General features: G+C 40.8%; 1 protein-coding gene across 1 annotated transcript; it reads right to left on the reverse strand.

The window, feature by feature from the left end:
* Positions 1-552: 552 nt before the first annotated feature.
* Positions 553-19,090, reverse strand: GTF2H5 (general transcription factor IIH subunit 5). The gene is made up of 3 exons (XM_032650628.1): positions 18,994-19,090; positions 18,185-18,257; positions 553-1,067 (listed from the first exon to the last, which is right to left on the reverse strand). Exons 2-3 carry the CDS (start codon positions 18,217-18,219, stop codon positions 887-889), a joined length of 216 nt encoding a protein of 71 aa, XP_032506519.1. The 5' UTR covers positions 18,220-18,257; positions 18,994-19,090; the 3' UTR covers positions 553-886.
* Between the last annotated feature and the right edge of the window lie 101 nt (positions 19,091-19,191).

Genomic DNA, 19,191 nt, shown 5'->3' on the forward strand with positions numbered 1-19,191 from the left:
TCGATCAACCATAGAACTAGATGCAACACATCTTAACCTCCCCCAAGATTGACTTTGCTTCTATCTGTTCCTACCTTTCTTTTTTAGACAAATTTAAACAGGGATTCTCATAGGGAATAAGGCCCAAGGAAAACTGACTTCTCAATAAAAGAGCACTTGCCTTGATGGGAAAATGTGACCAACAAAGTCTGAACAAGGAAAGATGAAAGCTGCAAAGCAGCACGTATCTTTCCCATTTGGTTGTTTCTAACCCTCCGTGCTTTTAAAAAACTGTATTTTTAGGGAAACGCAAACTGCAGTTTACGTTAATGTTACAGGGTTCTTTCTCTTCCACATCTTCTTCACCAACAGAGCTGGCTGGCATGCAGATACTATTTGTAAGGTATAAATATTACGAAAGTTCCCACCTTGGCATATTTATCTAAACAGTCTGTCTGTGAAGTTTCTAGTGGAAACAAAACAAACCATACCTACACTACCAAACCCCCAATTACTAATACGAATAAGCAAAGATAAATATCTAGGTGGTATGTAGGTTAGACTGATGATTTAAAAGCATATTCCGTTATATTCTTAATGTATTAAATTGGCATTAAGAGGTAAGAAAACCAATTACATTTATATTTTAATGAAGGTTAATAAAAGCCAAATTACAGCCAACTGTTAAAGCTTTTTTTTTTTTTTTTAAATTCTAGGGTACACACACTGAAAAAAACAGAACAAGAAAGTCAGTTCAGGGGCTTTCTTATGAACAAATGATATCACAGTCTTCCCTATCGCATGCTTCTGAGCAATTCTGTAAATCTAATCAGTCACACAAGACATCGAATGGTGAGTCTCTCACATTTGTTACTTTTAATTCCTAAATGGTTATTATCTAATATTTTCACTTCTGGGTAAGAGAAAAGGCATTTTGGTCCATTAATTCACCTACTCGCTCCTGGAGGACATTAACCAACTCTGCTATCACGAAGATGTGAGTGTCATCAATGTCTTGAATGATGAACTTCTTCCCTAGGGCATTTGACTCATCCAAGTACAGCAGAAATTGCTTCATGGCAGGGTCACTGTCGAGATAAACACAGGATGATGAGACACCTTACTGTCAATTACCAGAGACCTGAACAATCAGAATTGAGCATGGAGAGTTTTAGGATAAGTTTAAAAGTTCTAAACTGTTAACCAATTCCTTACTCCTTCTCTGCCTCAAGTGTTGATGATTAACACACAGTGTTGATGATTAACAGACAGCTTCATTTTAGAACTGTTAGTGCAAGTTTAGAGGAAAGAGGCCAATGATGAGATTTGAAAACAATAATTTGTCACCGACAAGTGAAAAAGTAAAGCAATGTTCACAGCTTTGTAATTAACAGGGACTCGAAGCACAGCCCTGTTAACTGATTTTAAAAATGCCAACAATAGTCTTTGGCTTGCAGTAAATATTCAACTTTTTTTCCCTTCCTTAAAATTCTGAACCTCCTAACATTCAGAATCTTTAAAGGAAATTCTAACCAAATCTCTTTGAGAACAGTGAGTTCAAAATGAGATCTAAATTCAATTCTATTTATTTGTGGTTTTTAGTTTGGAATGAATAGGACAGACATAAGGGAAAGAGATAAAATTTCCTAGATTTATAGAAATGAGTCTTTTTAATAAAACCTTGAATTACAACAAAGGCACACTTTAGATCTAATATAATATACAATACTCTGTTCAGCAAAAGATGAATATAAAAATGTCAAGTTGCATACAGATATTTTTAATTCTTAGAGAAAACATAATCTTACACAATCTTTTGGTTTCTTGAGGGATGTCAATATCAATTACAAAAATAACAATTTAATTCAAAAGAGGTCAGTGTAATTTACTGAAAACCATATACATTTTCTTTCTTTCAAGTACAAACATAGGTACAAGTGAAGCTAACAAAGTAAAGGATTTATTTCAATAGCTAAATGAGTATGGTTTATGGTATATATTAACTATGAATAAAGTCAAGCCTTCCTGAAAAAATGATTGTCTTAATTACTTTCAACAGCTTACCTTTAAAATAATTTTATTAACAATTTGCTATGCTATAAAATAATGTGAATAAATAAGTAGGTCTGCTCATGTCAGAAATGACACTTTTTTTTTTTTTTTTTTGCAGTACGCGGGCCTCTCACTGTTGTGGCCTCTCCCGTTGCGGAGCACAGGCTCCGGATGCGCAGGCTCAGTGGCCATGGCTCAGCGGCCATGGCTCAGGCGTCCAGCCGCTCCGCGGCATGTGGGATCTTCCTGCACCAGGGCACAAACCCCTGTCCCCTGCATCGGCAGGCGGACTCTCAACCACTGCGCCACCAGGGAACCCCAGAAGTGACACATTTTAAATTTAGTTTCTAGTATGCTTGTTATCTTAGGTTCAGAAAAGTTAGGTTCTATTGATCCACTTAAGTTTGGCAAAATTCAGTTAAATTCTATAGTTGCAGTATTATAATGACCATACTAATGTGGGAAATTGATTTGTTCAGAAGTGGTAAACTTGCTCTTTTAAGTTTTATTCACTCATTCAATAAACTGAGTACCCATCATGTGCCTGGTGCTATTCTGGTCTGGGGGATTCAGCAGTGAAGAAAATTTACATTCTAGTGGTAACACTATGACAAACACACAGAAAACAAAGGAAGCGAATGAGAAATGGCAGTGACGACAGTGATACGATCTTGCAAGTTTAAGCAGGGGACTCAGGGGAGGCCTTACTGAGCAGGTGATGTCTGAATACACATCAGAAGGAGGTAGTGAGCAAACCATGAAGTGACGTGGGGTAGAACATCCTACGCAGAGTGAACAGCAAGGCCACAGAGCTGGAGAGGGGAAAGTGGAGGGGAGAGCAGTGGGATATGTGTTAGAACTCCAACTTGATTTAACTTACAAAATGACTTTAATTTTAAATGTAAGGATCATACTGGCTGCTGGGTTGAGAAGAGGCTGGTGGGTGGTGGAGGCCATGGTGGAAACAGGGAGACCAATTAGAAGGTGACTGCAGTAATCATGACAATACATAATGATTTGGACCTAGGTGGTACCAGGGAAGTTGAGCAGTGGCTCAACTCTAGATATACACCAAATGTAAAGCCCACATAACTTGCTGAGACTGGACTTGAGCTTTGAGAGGAATTAAGGAGACGCCAAGATTTCTGGTCTGAGCAAATGAAGGGATGGAGTTGTCTTTCACTGAGATGAGGAGGAACACAGAAGAACAGGTGTGTAGTTAAGATCGAGAGTATGGTTTTAGGCAAGTTACATCTGAGATGCCACCCAAGTGAAGAAATTGAGCAGGAAGCTGGATATACAATTCTGGATTTCAGCAGTGAAGTCCAGAATGAGGAGTCAGTCAGTCATCAATGTATAGACAGCATTTAAAGCCATGACAAAGGAGTGAGCAGAGCTACAGAGGAGAGTCCAAGGACCAAGCCCTGGATACCCCAATATCAAAAGGTTAGGAAGAAAAGGATGAACCAGCAAATCAGCCTATAAAATGACCACTGAGGTCGGAAGAAAACATGAAGAGTCTGGAAGCTAAGTAAATGAAGGATCTCCAGGAAGAGGAAGAGATCAGCTGGGCCAAATGTTGTTAAGAGGAAGAGCAGGAGAAGGACTGAGAACTGACTACTGGGTTCAGAAAGTTACTGGACTTTCCCAAGAGCAGCTTCAGGACTATGACTACAGAGGGCAGGGCCTGACTGGAGTGGTTTTCAGACTGAGAGGAGTGAAATCGGAGAAAGTGACTACATACATATCTTCTGAGAAATCCTGCTACAAAGAGCAGGAAAATCAAGTGGGAGCTGGAGAGGGATGTGGAAGCAAGAGTTTCTGCCCCGCAGGGCCGCCCACCTGGGGAGGGATAGTGTTACAGCATGTTTGTAGTTCTGCTGGGAATGATCTAGTAGAGAAAGAAAAGTGGATAACACGGGAGAAAAACAGGAAAACTGCTGAAAAGGTGTCTTTAAATAGGCCAGGGAGGCTGGGATCCGGTTCCCAAGGAGGGAGGCTGGCTTGAGACAAGAGAATAGTCTAGTCACCCACAGTAAGTGTGAGGAAGGGAAGAGTGTATGGGCCCAGGTCCAGGCGATGAAGACTGTGGACGTTCTCTTCTGGTTGCTTCTGTTTTCTCAGGGAAACGAGGAAGTGAGGACAGGGATGTTTTCTGAGCTCAGAGAAGGTGAAGGTATGGAATACCATATTCCACCCGTTCTAAGAAGCACAGTCCCCCCACATCTTACCATCTCCAAAATTGGGATGGGTCTTACATTTCATGGCATGTTACAGTACAACCGGCAGTGATTTTTCTTATAGGTACATAAAATACTGCTAAGTTTTAAAACTGATGAAATCTTAATTTGATGAAATCTAACAGCTTTATTAGGAAAGTGGGACAATAAATGGACTAGGAAATTCAGCTGGTTTGCAGGCTAGCATTAAGGCCCCCATGAATTTAATAGTCATGAATTTAAAGTGAGACCAATCAGTATGTTTGTATGTTTTTCTCCAGCCATTAGAGTTGTGGAGGCAAAGGTTCAGAATAGGTAGAGAGCCGGATTGAACCCGACCTGGTTGGTGTGACTGAGACGGGCAGGGAGTTGAGTGTCTTTAAGAGAACGAGTATACTGATGGACTGGGTATGGAGGAAAGTGAGGATGCTGGGATGAGTCAAGATGGAAATGCTGGGAGAATCAACAGACTGCAGGTCTGGTAGAATCAAAGGAATTATAGAGCTAGGGTATTAGAGGGAGTGAATTGGAAAGAGGAGGTAGTGGTCAGAGTTAGATGCCTAAAATGGAGATTTTGAAGAGATGGCAGTATTGGTAGGGATGCGGGTAGGTGTGACAATGTGAATGAATGACTATTGACAGGACAGAGAAAAGCTCATTGGAAGAAGAGGCCAGGGTACTGAAAGGACTATACATACGAAATCGTTAAGAATTTGTGGAGAACTCTTAAAGAGTGACAAGCAGCCTTCAAAGAATAACTTTCAAGGAAAGACTTGGGTGTTTGTAGATGGTTACAAAGAGGAGGATTAGTGGGTGGTCTGGTCAGATTCAGAACTGGGGGGTTTCTGTGGAAGAGGGAGGGAGGATTTCTGGAAGTGGCAATGAGGAACAAGGTAGATACCCATCCCACTTCTTGGCCCAGTGGTACAAGAGGTATTAAAGTCAACATAGCAGGCTCAGGGGAAAGTTAGGTTTTTATTATGAAAACAACAAAAAAAGGGGTATTGGGGGAAGATAGAGGGTAAGTTCTGAGAAGAGGCTGAGGATATAAGGGATTCTGCTTCTATCTTACTAGGTTCTAAGGGCAAAGCGGGACATGATGGGGTAGGGGTGAATTTGAAAGTTGATGGAGGGACTTCCCTGGTGGCACAGTGGTTAAGAATCCACCTGCCAGGGACTGCCCTGGTAGTCCAGTGGTTAAGAATCCACCTTCCAAAGCAGGGAACATGGGTTCAATCCCTGGTAGGGGAACTAAGATCCCACATGCCACAGGGGCAACTAAGCCCAGGTGCTGCAACTAGAGAGCCCATGCACTGTGGAGCCTGCGTGCTGCAACTAAGACTCGATGCAGCCAAAAATAAATAAATACTTAAAAAAAAAAAAGAATCCACCTACCAATGCAGGCAACACGGGTTCAAGCCCTGGTCTGGGAGGATCCCACATGCCATGGAGCAACTAAGCCCCTGTGCCACAACTACTGAGCCTGTGCTCTAGAGCCCGCGATCCATAACTACTGAGCCCGTGTGTTGCAACTACTGAAGCCCACATGCCTAGAGCCTGGGTTCCACAACAAGAGAAGCCACTGCAAGGAGAAGCCCGCGTCCCGCAACGAAGAGTAGCCCCTGCTCGCAACAACTAGAGAAAGTCCACGTGCAGTAACGAAGACCCAATGCAGCCAAGAAAAAGAGTTTAAAGAGCAATTCTAGAAAGAATCTGGAGGTAATGAAGCAGGCTGAACGGGGTTCTTCCAGATATTACAGAACTGAAAATGGGGAGGCCCATAGGACAGGGAAACAAAGCTTCAGCTTCTTTAAAACTATCGTTTTCCTGCTCAAACAGGTTCTTTTGAACAGGTTCCTGCTCTCAAAGGTTTCTTTCTGAAACCCCAGTTGTTTCCCTATATTGCTCCGTGTCTATACAAATAAAAAGAGGTTGGGTGGGACAGGGGCGGAGAATAAAAGGAGAGCAATTTAAGAGTAGACAGGTGTGGCGGACAGAAAGAAACCCCTCTGCTTTGGTGCTCTACAACCATGCTGCTTCCTCCCTTCCCTGCAGAGAGGGACTTGCCTTTGTCTCTCGTGTGGTGCCCACTTTACCCTCACAACCTTTATTGTGCTGAACCGTCTTAGACCCCACAAGAATTTCAATACTTTCTACAAAAACCACACACTCAGAGAGGTTGCTTAGAAACGTATACTTTAGGTGACAGGACAAATGATAGTTTTTTTGTTAACCCTTTAATATAAATTTTGGGTTTAAATGGAACAATAATGACAAAAAACAAGGACATTATAAAATCTGCTGTCCAAATGTGATACATTATCTTGTTACTGTTTGAGTGCAGTGTGTTCACAGATGACACCAATTTACTCTAGTAATTGGCTGCTACTAGGAGGTATTAGAGATAGCAAGGGTTAAATGGTTATGAAGACTTTTATCTCCAGCAACTCTCTAAATAAAATAAATTTACATACTTTCAATTAAGTAAAAGCTGAACAACTGAAACCAAGAAGTGCCAGGGGACTCACACCTGTGCTTTTAACAGGTCAGTGCTTTCAAAATTTTTACCATTTGCATACTACCCTTGCCATTTTAGCCATCTCTTGTAACATCTGCACTACGTATTACTCAGTTTTTTTCTTTAAATTGCCTTTAAATTAACTTTTCACCTTAACTTCATCTGGTACAAAATCACCAGTCATCTTGATGTTAGTTTTATTTTTTTCTCAGATAAATTAAGATGGTCATAGAAAAAGTATTTCTGTGTTCTATTGCTGCAAAATCTGTGCTACTCCAAATCATCAGGTACACAAACTGTACTCCTTACACCTGAGGAAACACTGCTAACACAAATGAGATGAGAACTTAGAAAATGGTCCGTGACACACTGAAATAACTGCTTCTAATATCAATTGCTTCAATTAAACTTTTTGAAAGGACATGGAAAGCAGTCAATTTGAGAATGAATTCTCAAGCATGTATTTGAAATGTAATCTGTAATGATTCAAAAAGACACTCAAAGTTTAAGGGGCACTTTGTTAGCATATGTTGAGGGCCTAGAATATCTTGCCTGAATATAGGACTACTCTACACGGGAGTTTCTCTGGGAGAACCTGCTGGCGGCAAAAAAACCAAAACCAAGTGCCCATGTACATACTTGGTTAAAGTCCCGGGATCAGGGCTAGTGAGCAAGAAAAAATGTCTTTGTCCTGGAAACGTAAAGGGGAGGTATTATCAACCCCCTCCTAAAGAAACTTAGTATAGAACTAGGGCGCCTGCCGGCCGCTGGTGGGGGACTCTGACCCCTAAGGAGATAGGAGGAATCCCAGAGTGAACCGGTAGAATGTAGGGGGACCGAGGTGGGGAGGAGAAGTGGAGGCCAGACAAGATCGGGGCCCCTGAGGCCGGGGAGATCAGGACAGGCAGGAGGGAGGGACTCTCCAGGAAAAGCGGGAGAGGAGTTGAGGGCGATCTCCTGGCCCACTCAAGCCGGGGAGCCTGCTGAGCTCCCAAACCACTTTCCCCACCACCAAAGCCCCATCCAGGCCATGTGGGTCCTGGGGGCATAGGAGGGAGGCCGGGGAGATCAGAAGTGGCAAGCAGAAGAGGCCATCCAGGAGGAGTGGGAGAGGAATGGAGGGCGACTGCTCTGCCCACTGGGCCCTGGGGAGCCTGCTTAGCTCCCAGGCTGGTCCCCTGCGATCCAAAGCCCCCTCCAGGCTGCGTAGGTGCTTGGGGGCATAGAAGGGAGGCCAGGGAGATCAGGAGAGGCAGGCGGGAGGGGCCCTGCAGGAGGAGTGTGAGAGGAGCAGAGGGCATTTGCCCTGCCCACTCAGGCCCAGGGAGCCTGCTGAGCTCCCAGGTGAGGTCCCCTGCCCTCTGAGACCAGGGATGGGAGGCACGCCTGGAGCCCTTCTGTTCCTTGAGCCTAAGCCCCACCCCCCACAGTCCCCAGAGCCTTTTCCAGCCCCGTGGGTCCTGAGCATTGGCCCTGCCCACCACCCAAACCTCGCCCTTGCTTATGCCCTGCTCTCCACATCCAAGGCCTTCCCCCCTCCCTTTTTTCTTTTCCCTCCTCCTCTTTTTATTGTGGTACTGATGTACCTTCCAGTTGTTGATTCTTTATGTTTTTATTTTTACGTTCTTTCTAACATATCTGTTAGTTTCCTAGTCTAATTTTATTTTTTACTTTGTTATTATTCTCGCTCTCTTTTTTTTTTGGCCACCCACGTGGTTTGCGGGATCTTGATTTGTGCGCCTGGGGCCAAGCGGAAGCTCCTGCGGTGGGAGCGCCGAGTCCGAACCAGTGGACTAACAGAGAAACTCAGACCCCAGGGAATATTCATAGGAGTGAGGTCTCATGAATATTCATCAGATGAGGTCCTCATCTCAGCACCAAGACCCAGCTCTACCCAACAGCCTACAAACTCCATTGTTGGATGCCTCAGGCCAAACGATCAGTGAAACAGGAAAACAATCCCACTAATTTAAAAAAAAAAAAAAAGAGACAGCAAAAAAATATGTCACAGATGAAGAAGCAAGGTAAAAACCTACAAGACCAAATAAATGAAGAGGAAATAGGCAATCTACCTGAAAAAGAATTCAGAGTAATGAAGTAAAGATGATCCAGAATCTCGGAAATAGAATGGAGGCACGGATTGAGAAAATACAAGAAATGTTTAAAAAAGATCTAGAAGAACTAAAGAACAAACAGAGATGAACAACACAAAAACTGAAATGAAAAATACACTAGAAGGAATCAATAACAGAATAATGGAGGCAAAAGAATGAACAAGTGAGCTGGAAGACAAAATGGTAAAAATAACTGCCCAGGAGCAGAATAAAGAAAAAAGAATGAAAAGAATTGAAGACAATCTCAGAGACCTCTGGGACAACACGAAACGCAACAACATTCAAATTATAGTGGTCCCAGAGAAGAAGAGAACAAGAAAGGGTCTGAGAAAATATTTGAAGAGATTATACTGGAAAAGTTCCCTAACATGGGAAAGGAAATAATCACCCAAGTCCAGGAGGCACAGAGAGTCCCATACAGTATAAACCCTAGGAAAAATACACCAAGAAATGTATTAATCAAACTAACAAAAATTACATTCAAAGAAAAAATATTAAAAGCAGCAAGAGAAAAACAAAAAATTACATACAAAGGAATCCTTATAAGGTTATCAGCTGATTTTTCAGTGGAAACTCTGCAGGCCAGAAGGTAGTGGCAGGATATACTTAAAGTGATGAAAGAGAAAAACCTACAACCAAGATTACTCTACCCAGCAAGGATCTCATTCAGATTCAGTGGAGAAATCGAAAGCTCTTCAGCCAAACCAAAGCTAAGAGAATTCAGCACCACCAAACCAGCTTTACAACAAATGCTAAAGAAACTTCTCTAAGCAGGAAACACAAGAGAAGAAAAAGACCCACAAAAACAAACATAAAACAATTAAGAAAATGGTAACAGGAACATGTATATCGATAATAACCTTGAATGTAAAGACATTAAATGACCCAACCTAAAGACACAGACTGGCTGAATGGATACAAAACCAAGACCCATATATATGCTGTCTACAAGAGACCCACTTCAGACCTAGGGACATATACAGACTGAAAGTGAAGGGATGGAAAAAGATATTCCATGAAAAAGGAAAACAAAAGAAAGCTGGAGTAGCAATACTCGTATCAGATAAAACAGACTTTACAATAAAGAGTGTTACAAGAGATAAGGAGGGAGACTACATAATGATCAAAGGATCAACCCAAGAGGAAGATATAACAATTATAAATGTTTATGCACCCAACATAGTAGCACCTCAATACATAAGGTCATGAAAGGAGAAATCAACAGTAACACAATCATAGTAGGGGACTTTAACACCCCACTTACACCAATGGACAGATCATCCAAACAGAAAATAAAAAAGGAAACACAAGCTTTAAATGACACAATAGACCAGATAGATCTAATTGATATTTATAGAACATTCCACCCAAAAGTGCCAGAATACACTTTCTTCTCAAGTGCACAAGGAACATTCTCCAGAATAGATCACATCTTGGGTCACAAATCAAGCCTCGGAAAATTTAAGAAAATTGAAATTGTATCATGCATCTTTTCTGACCACAACGCCATGAGATTGGAAATCAATTACAGGGAAAAAAACCTGTAAAAAACACGAATACATGGAGGCTAAACGCTACTAAATAAATAAGAGATCACTGAAGAAATCAAAGAAGAAATAAAAAATACATAGAAACAAATGACAACAAAAACACAATGACCCCAAACCTATGGGACTCAGAAAAAGCCGTTCTAAGAGGGAAGTTTACAGCAATTCAATCTCACCTTAAGAAACAAGAAAAAAAATCTCAAATAAACAATCTAACCCTACACTTAAAACAGCTAGAGAAAGAAGAACAAAGAAAACCCAAAGTCAGTAGAAGGAAAGAAATCATAAAGATCAGAGCAGAAATAAATGAAACAGAAACGAAGAAAACAATAGCAAAGACGAAAAAAACTAAAAGCTGGTTCTTTGAGAAGATAAACAAAATTGATAAACCCTTAGCCAGACTCATCAAGAAAAAAAGGGAGAGGACGCAAATCAATAAAATTAGAAACGAAAAAGGAGAAATCACAACTGACACTGCAGAAATACAAAGGATTATAAGAGGCTTCTACAAACAACCATATACCAATAAAATGGACAACCACAAAGAAATGGACATATTCTTGGAAAGGTACAATTTTCCAAGACTGAACCAGGAAGATTTAGAAAATATAAACAGACCAATCACAAGTAATGAAATTGAAACTGTAATTAAAAATCTTCCAACAAACAAAAGTCCAGGACCAGATGGCTTCACAGGCGAATTCTATCAAACATTTAGAGAAGAGCTAACATCAATATTTCTCAAACTCTTCCAAAAAACTGCAGAGGGAGAAACACTTCCAAATTCATTCTACAAAGCCAGCATCACCCTGATACCAAATGAGACACAAATCAATCAATGTGATGCACCACATTAACAAATTAAGGAATAAAAACCATATGATCATCTCAACAGATGTGGAAAAGCTTTTGACAAAATTCAACACCATTTATGATAAAAACTCTCCAGAAAATGGGCATAGAGGGAACCTACCTCAACATAATAAAGGCCATATATGACAAACCCACAGCAAGCAACATACTCAATGGTGAAAAACTTAAAGCATTTCCACTAGGATCAGGAACAAGAGAATGATGTCCACTCTTGCCACTCTTATTCAACATAGTTTTGGAAGTCCTAGCCACAGCAATCAGAGAAGGAAAAGAAATAAAAGGAATCCAAATTGGAAAAGAAGAAGTAAAACTGTCACTATTTGCCAATGACATGATACTATACATAGAAAATCCTAAAGATGCCATCAGAAAACTACTAGAACTAATCAATGAATTTGGTAAAGTAGCAGGATACAAAATTAATGCACAGAAATCTACGGCATTCCTATACACCAACAACAAAAAATCGAAAGAGAAATTAAGGAAACACTCCCATTTACCATTGCAACAAAAAGAGTAAAATACCTAGGAATAAACCTGCCTAAGGAGGCAAAAGACTTGTACTCAGAAAACTATAAAACACTGATGAAAGAAATCAAACATGACATAAACAGATGGAGAAATATACCATGTTCTTGTATTGGAAGAATCAATATTGTGAAAATGACTATCCTACCCAAAGCAACCTTCAGATTCAATGCAATCCCTATCAAGCTATCAATGGCATTCTTCACAGAATTAGAACAAAAAATCTTACATTTCGTATGGAAACACAAAAGACCCCGAATAGCCAAAGCACTCTTGAGAAAGAAAAATGGAGTTGGAGGAATCAGCCCCCCTGACTTCAAACTGTACCACAAAGCTACAGTAATCAAGACAGTATGGTACTGGCACAAAGACAGAAATATAGATCAACGGTACAGGAAAGAATGCCCAGAGATAAACCCATGCACATATGGGCACCTAATTTTCGACAAGGGAGGCAGGAACATACAATGGAGAAAAGACAGCCTCTTCAAAAAGTGGTGCTGGGAAAACTGCACAGCTACATGTAAAAGAATGAAATCAGAACTTTACCTAACACCATACACAAAAATAAACTTAAAATGGATTAAAGACTTAAACATAAGACCAGACAGCATAAAACTTTTAGAGGAAATCAGGAAAAACACTCTTTGACATAAACCACAGCAAGATCTTTTTTGACCCACCACCTAGAGTAACAGAAATAAAAACAAAAATAAACAAATGGGACTTAATTAAACTTAAAAGCTTTTGCACAGCAAAGGAAACCATAAACAAGACAAAAAGACAAACCTCAGAATGGGAGAAAATACTTGTAAATGAAACAACAGACAAAGTATTAATCTCCAAAACAGCTCATGGAGCTCAATATCAAAAAAAAACCAATCCAGTTAAAACATGGGCAGAAGACCTAAATAGACATTTCACCAAGGAAGACATGCAGATGGCCAAGAGGCACATGAAAAGATGCTCAATGTCAAAAATTATTAGAGAAATGCAAATCAAAACTACAATGAGGTATCACCTCACGCAAGTCAGAATGGCCATTATCAAAAAATCTAGAAACAATAAATGCTGGAAAGGGTGTGGTGAAAAGGGAACCCTCCTGCACTGTTGGTAAAAAACTAAAAATAGAACTACAATATGACCCAGCAATCCCACTACTGGGCATATACCCTGAGGAAACTATAATTCAAAAAGAGACATGCACCACAATGTTCACTGCAGCACTGTTTACAATAGTCAGGACATGGAACCAACCTAAATGTCCACTGACAGATGAATGGATAAAGATGTGGCACATATATACAATGGAATATTACTCAGCCATAAAAAGAAAAGAAACTGAGTTATTTGTAGTGAGCTGGATGGACCTGGAGTCTGTCATACAGAGTGAAGTAAGTCAGAAAGAGAAAAACAAATACTGCATGCTAACGCATATATGTGGGATCTCAGAAAAAAAAGTGGTACTGATGAACCTAGTTGCACAGCAGGAATAAAGAGGTAGATATAGAGAATGGACTTGATGACATGGGGTGGGAGGGCGAAGTGAGAGTAGCATCGACATATGTACGCTACCGAATGTAAAATAGTTAGCTGGTGGGAAACAGCAGCATAGCACAGGGAGATCAGCTCGGTGCTTTGCGATGACCTAGAGGTGTGGGATAGGGAGGGTGGGAGGGAAGCTCACGAGGGAGGGGATATGGGGACGTGTGTGTGCATATGGCTGATTCGCTTTGCTGTGCAACAGAAACTAACATGGTATTGTGAAGCGATTCTACTCCAATAGAGATCTAGTAAAAAAAAAGAAAAAGAAACTTGGTATAGCTCCTATAAAATATGATTGTTAAAAAAAGTATTACACCATGAGAGGCCTACTAGAATGATGCAGTTAGCTATGAAAGAGACCAAAAAATTAATCGGTCAGTTGGATAAAGTTGTCAATACTGTCCATCCAATCAGAATGATAATCTTGTCTTAGTCAATAATAAACTAGCCTTCCTGATGGTAATTAGCTAACAGATATAATTACTTTAAAAATTTACAAGTATTTCTCCATAAATACTGCTATGTCCTGATAGTGGAATGTTTTAGAAAATTGTTACTGAATGTGAAAATGCCTTTGTTCATATCACGTAAAATATTTTCAAATATTTTAATAGCTATATTGTTTGATGATAAAAATGTCACAACACTTTGTTTAGTTAGAATAATCAACTACCTACAATTTTATCTGCAGCTTGGATCACTTCCTTAAGATAAACATCTAGAAATGGAATTATTGTGTTAAAGCATATAAAAGCTCAAAAGACCTATCACAAATTACTTTCTAGATCAGTTGCTTCTTTTTTGTGTGTGTGTGGTACGCGGGCCTCTCACTGTTGTGGCCTCCCCGTTGAGGAGCACAGGCTCCGGACGCGCAGGCTCAGCGGCCATGGCTCACGGGCCCAGCAGCTCCGCGGCATGTGGGATCTTCCCGGACCGGGGCACGAACCCGTGCTCCCTGCATCGGCAGGTGGACTCTCAACCACTGAGCCACCAGGGAAGCCCTAGATCAGTTGCTTCTTAAGACTGCACTTCCATCATCCATGTCAGCAGCTTGGTGAGAGCCTGCATTTTAAAAGCGACGGACTGGAAGAGAACAGTCACCTCATTTAAAAGCTACTCTGGTTGGGGGTGGGGAAGGATAAATTAGAAAGCTGGGATTAACATATACACACTACTATATACAAAATACTGAATAGATAATCAACAAGGACCTACTGTATAGCACAGGGAACTCTACTCAATACTCTGTAATAAACTATACGGGAAAAGAATCAGAAAAAGAATAGATACATGTATAACTAACTCACTTTACTGTACCCCTGAAACTAATACGTTGTAAATCAACTATTTTATATACAATAAAAATTTAAAAAGTAAAAAATAAAAGCTACTCTGATGTAACTTGCCAAAAAGGAGGCCTAGTGTATGAACCTTTTCTGTACTGAAACTTGAATTCAATCTTTCAAGAACCTCTTCTTATCCACTCTGCTTCTCACTGTGGTAGTAGAGCTCTAACTAATAACCTGGAATTTAGGGTGAGATTACACTCCTTGGTTCAATTTTATTAACAAAATTCTTTCAGTAAACAAATATTTACTAAGCACCTCTATATGTATCTCAGGCACTGTTCTGGGTGCCCAAGAAACTTCAGTGAATGCAGCCCTGCAAAGAATAAGAAGCAAAGGCTCACAAAAGATATATGAATGCTGTTAAAGAACAGGACAGCACTTAGACTGGCTTTGCCTTAGTTCTTTTTTTTTTTATTTATTTTTATTTTTTTTGGTTTTTTTTGTTTTTTTGCCTTAGTTCTTACTTGCTTTTCATATACAGTAGAGGTTTGGAAGCCAAACCCATAAGGACAAGACTGGTCTAATAATACCTTTTTCTCCAGATTCTTTGCTCTTGTGCTATAAACTGGCTGGAATTTGCAGCTGTACAACAAATCTTCCTGGCTGAAGCACTTGCCAAACCAACTGTGATAAATGTCACACCAGAGGTCTGCTCTAGCACCTGGAATTGGACGCAGACATTTGTTGAGCATATGCTGCTTGCTTCGGTAACTGCTATGGTTGGCTAGATTCGGGAAAACACTTGGTGTGAGGCTGGCAGTCGATAGTGGTGGATCCCAACAAAGAGGAAGTTTTCAACAATCTCATTTTGACATAAAAATATAAAAAACTGGGCTTCCCTGGTGGTGCAGTGGTTGAGAGTCCGCCTGCCGATGCAGGGGACACGGGTTCGTGCCTCGGTCTGGGAAGATCCCACATGCCGCAGAGCGGCTGGGCCCGTGAGCCGCGGCCGCTGAGCCTGCGCATCCGGAGCCTGTGCTCCGCAACAGAAGAGGCCACAACAGTGAGAAGCCCGCGTACCACAAAAAATTTAAAAAAAAAAATGCAGCCTAGCATTATTAAAAAAAAATAAAATATAGGTGTAATACAATCCCAACCATCATTCCAAAAGGATTATTTTGGAACTAGACTAAATTATTCCAAGGATATTCTCGAATAGGTAACAATGACAAAGAAAAAAATGGATGTGAGATGCGATTAGTGAGAGTAGCAAGGGGAGTGAAACTCTGTGGTAAAGGAGTCATCACACATCATTTGGGAAGGAAATAAATGGTGTTGGACAATTATTCAGCTATTTAACCAAAAAAAAAAGGCAGCTAATTTAGATCTTCACCTCATAATATGCCCCTCCTCTCAATAAATTCTAGATGAATGAAACTCAAAATATCAATGAAAATAAAAATATGAAAACCCTAGGACAGAGGTGAATATTGGTCAAATCCAGAATGAAGATTAACTTTAGAAAAATCAGAAGAAACAAAAGGGAAAAAACTGATAGCCGACACTGTGTGTGTGTGTATCCTCTGTGTTAAAAATAATGTTAAAAGACCAACCGGAGGCTTCCCTGGTAGCGCAATGGTTAAGAATCCGCCTGCTAATGCAGGAGACACGTGTTTGAGTCCTGGTCCGGGAAGATCCCACATGCTGCAGAGCAGCTAAGTCCGTGCGCCACAACTACTGAGCCTGCGCTCTAGAGCCCGTGAGCCACACGTACTGAAGCCCGCACACCTAGAGCCCGTGCTCCCCAACAAGAGAAGCCACCGCAATGAAGAGTAGCCCCCGCTCGCCACAATTAGAGAAAGCCCGCGCACAGCAACAAAGACCCGACTTGACCAAAAATAAGTAAATAAATAAAAATTTAAAAAAAGACCAACGAGGAAAATGTTTCTATTAATTACGACAAAGTAATAAGAAAAATAAAATACAAAAATTAGCTTAGAAGGTGTTTTCCAAAAGACAACAGCACAGCATGCTTAGAATTTCTGGGATCTCAATCCGCCTCTTGGCTTTCCCAAGTGAACACCTCTCTCCTCTAGCGGTTTATTTTTATCAACATACATTGTAGTCTCTCACTTTAAAACAATGAAAATAACAAGAATCAGAGTTCCTTAACATATCCTTCTTCAGCTACCGACCCACTTCTTTATTCCTTTGCTCATTATCACAACAAAACTCCTCCACATGGTCTCTACTTCCTTGCCCCCATTTCCCTTTCCAAAGTACTCGATCTGGCATCCATCCCACCTCTCCATTAAAAAGCTCTCATAAAAAACCGATGACCTCCAGTGTGTCTTCATCTTACCCCACCTCTCATCAGCACTTGACACAGCCAACTCGCTTTCATCAACCATTCCCTTGGTTTCCCTCCTACTTCACTGGCTTCACCGACAATACAATTTATTGTATTGTCTTTTTCCATACTAGAGCTTCAAAATCCAATGTGTATTTTAGTACCTGGCGAAATACTTTGGGTATAGAGTTAAGAAATTAATTTCACCTGTTTCATGTTACTTTTTAGTGTGGCTACTAGAAAATTTAACACTACATATGTGGCTCACATTATATTTCTACTGGACAGTGCTGCTCTAAATGCCAGAGATCCCTAGGGTTTGGTCTTGCTCCTCCCCCAGCCTTGCCATCACAGAAACAGTACGGTCATCCATATAATGGCTCACATTAGAGGCAGAGAAATGTAGACAGTAGTAATTTCAAACAATGGGAGTGTCCACTGGGCAGGACTCCCAGATGAGACAGAATTGTTTGGTGGGGCAAACAAACAAGTGGAGACTGAGCAAGACTGGTCCAACAGTTCAGATTTTCAGACTAGGGATAATTAAGCCCTACATTAGCTTTGAGGAGCTCAACTCTGCCCATAGTTTCTAGTTTCTCCTTTGGAATGTGTGCCTAGTTTAAGAAACATTCAACTCGCTTTCTTGTTCTTTTCTCTTTTTTAAAGACCAAAGTTTGTGTGACTTAGGCAGACCCTAAAATTCTAGTCAATCCCTGACGATTTGAGAATACAAGCACTGTTCCCCTAAAGAGGGTTAATGTAACAAACATGCTGCCGCTGACCAAAACTTCTTGGAAATAATGCCAATTACATCTATTCAACAGAAACATTGAAATCTGGCACCAGGAAGAAACTTAGCAACGAAATCTGTCCCACTTGATGAACCGGGAAACTGGGAGATTGGGATTGACATATATACACTAATATGTATAAAATAGATAACTAATAAGAACCTGCTGTATAAAAAAATAAAATTCTAAAAATCAAAAAAAAACCCCACCATCTGTCCCACTTGTTATTAAGTAAGAAAAATGCAGTTGAGAAAGCTGAAAAACTTGATTCATTCAAATCTTAAGAACAAAAGAAAAAAATGGACTTTGGAAGGGATACACATACAAATCAAGATTCAATGTGCAGATTTAAAATTTGTTAAGTATCAAAACTACTAACCATTCTATAAGCACTCCTTTCAAGACGTTGACCATCTTTTCCAAGTCAGAAGGTGCAGATGACCTTAAAAATGCTAATAAAAGGATAAGGTGACAAAATACAAAAGCATCAACTTCAATATCCTTTGGTGATTTACTTCTGAAAAGAGGCAAAAAATTAAATGCCAAGACTAAACATATAAGTCTATTAAAGACATAAAGCTAACATTATGAAAACATACAGATATTCTGATCTTTTAGCAAAATTAAAATGAGTCTATTTGGAATATTAACAATGCATAAATCTTACTTGCAAAAAATTCCGCCCGCTGTCAATCCTAATGAAAGCATGGGCCCTAACTCCACAGCAGTGTGCCCAATCCAGGTCTAAAACATGTCCACTAATCAAAAGATTTCTTTTCCTACTCAGGAGTATGATAAAAGGTAATATCCTTGGAGACAGGAATCACAGGATGGTAGCTCTGAAAGGGGACCTAAAAATTACATGGTGAGTCCGACCACCTCGTTTTGCAGACGAAAAGGAGCGAAAGATTAAGCCGCAAATCCCGGCAAAAAAAAAAAAAAAGTACAATCCATGTCTCCAGATCTTGTGTTCCTCTGCCAAACAAAATATGTTCCCCAATGATGTGCGCTTGAAGGAAAAGAAACCACTCAGCGCACGCGAAGTTAACCCTTCTTAAATTTCTACACTTGGGTACCGGGCAGTGCCTCCCCGAAGGAAATCCACCGTTCAATTCCCGCGGGGCAGCCGCCCGGCCTCGTCAGAAAGGGCCCAGAAAGGGGGCAGAATACCGCCCTATACCCCCGCACCTGAAAGACAGGCTTCTGGGGCTTTCCCCCTCCTCCTCTTTTTCTTTAAGACCCCTCGACCTTCCAGGCACCCCACTCTCCCCTCCTGCGCCAAGAACCAACGCCACGAACCTCCGCCCACAGATGCAGCAGCACTTCAGCGTCGCCGACAGAGTGCGCTTGCGCCGATTACGTCATCGCGACAGCGACGGGCTCGTG

Source organism: Phocoena sinus, chromosome 12 (assembly GCF_008692025.1).
Source record: "Phocoena sinus isolate mPhoSin1 chromosome 12, mPhoSin1.pri, whole genome shotgun sequence".
NCBI classification, from domain to species: Eukaryota; Metazoa; Chordata; class Mammalia; order Artiodactyla; family Phocoenidae; genus Phocoena; species Phocoena sinus.

Bases quoted from the DNA above. Each gene is read 5' to 3' on its own strand.
- GTF2H5 (XM_032650628.1), bottom strand. From the start codon at position 18,219: ATGGTCAACGTCTTGAAAGGAGTGCTTATAGAATG. The intron at 1,068-18,184 runs GTTAGTAGTTTT...TTATCTCGACAG, and splicing joins AAAGGAGTGCTTATAGAATG to TGACCCTGCCATGAAGCAAT.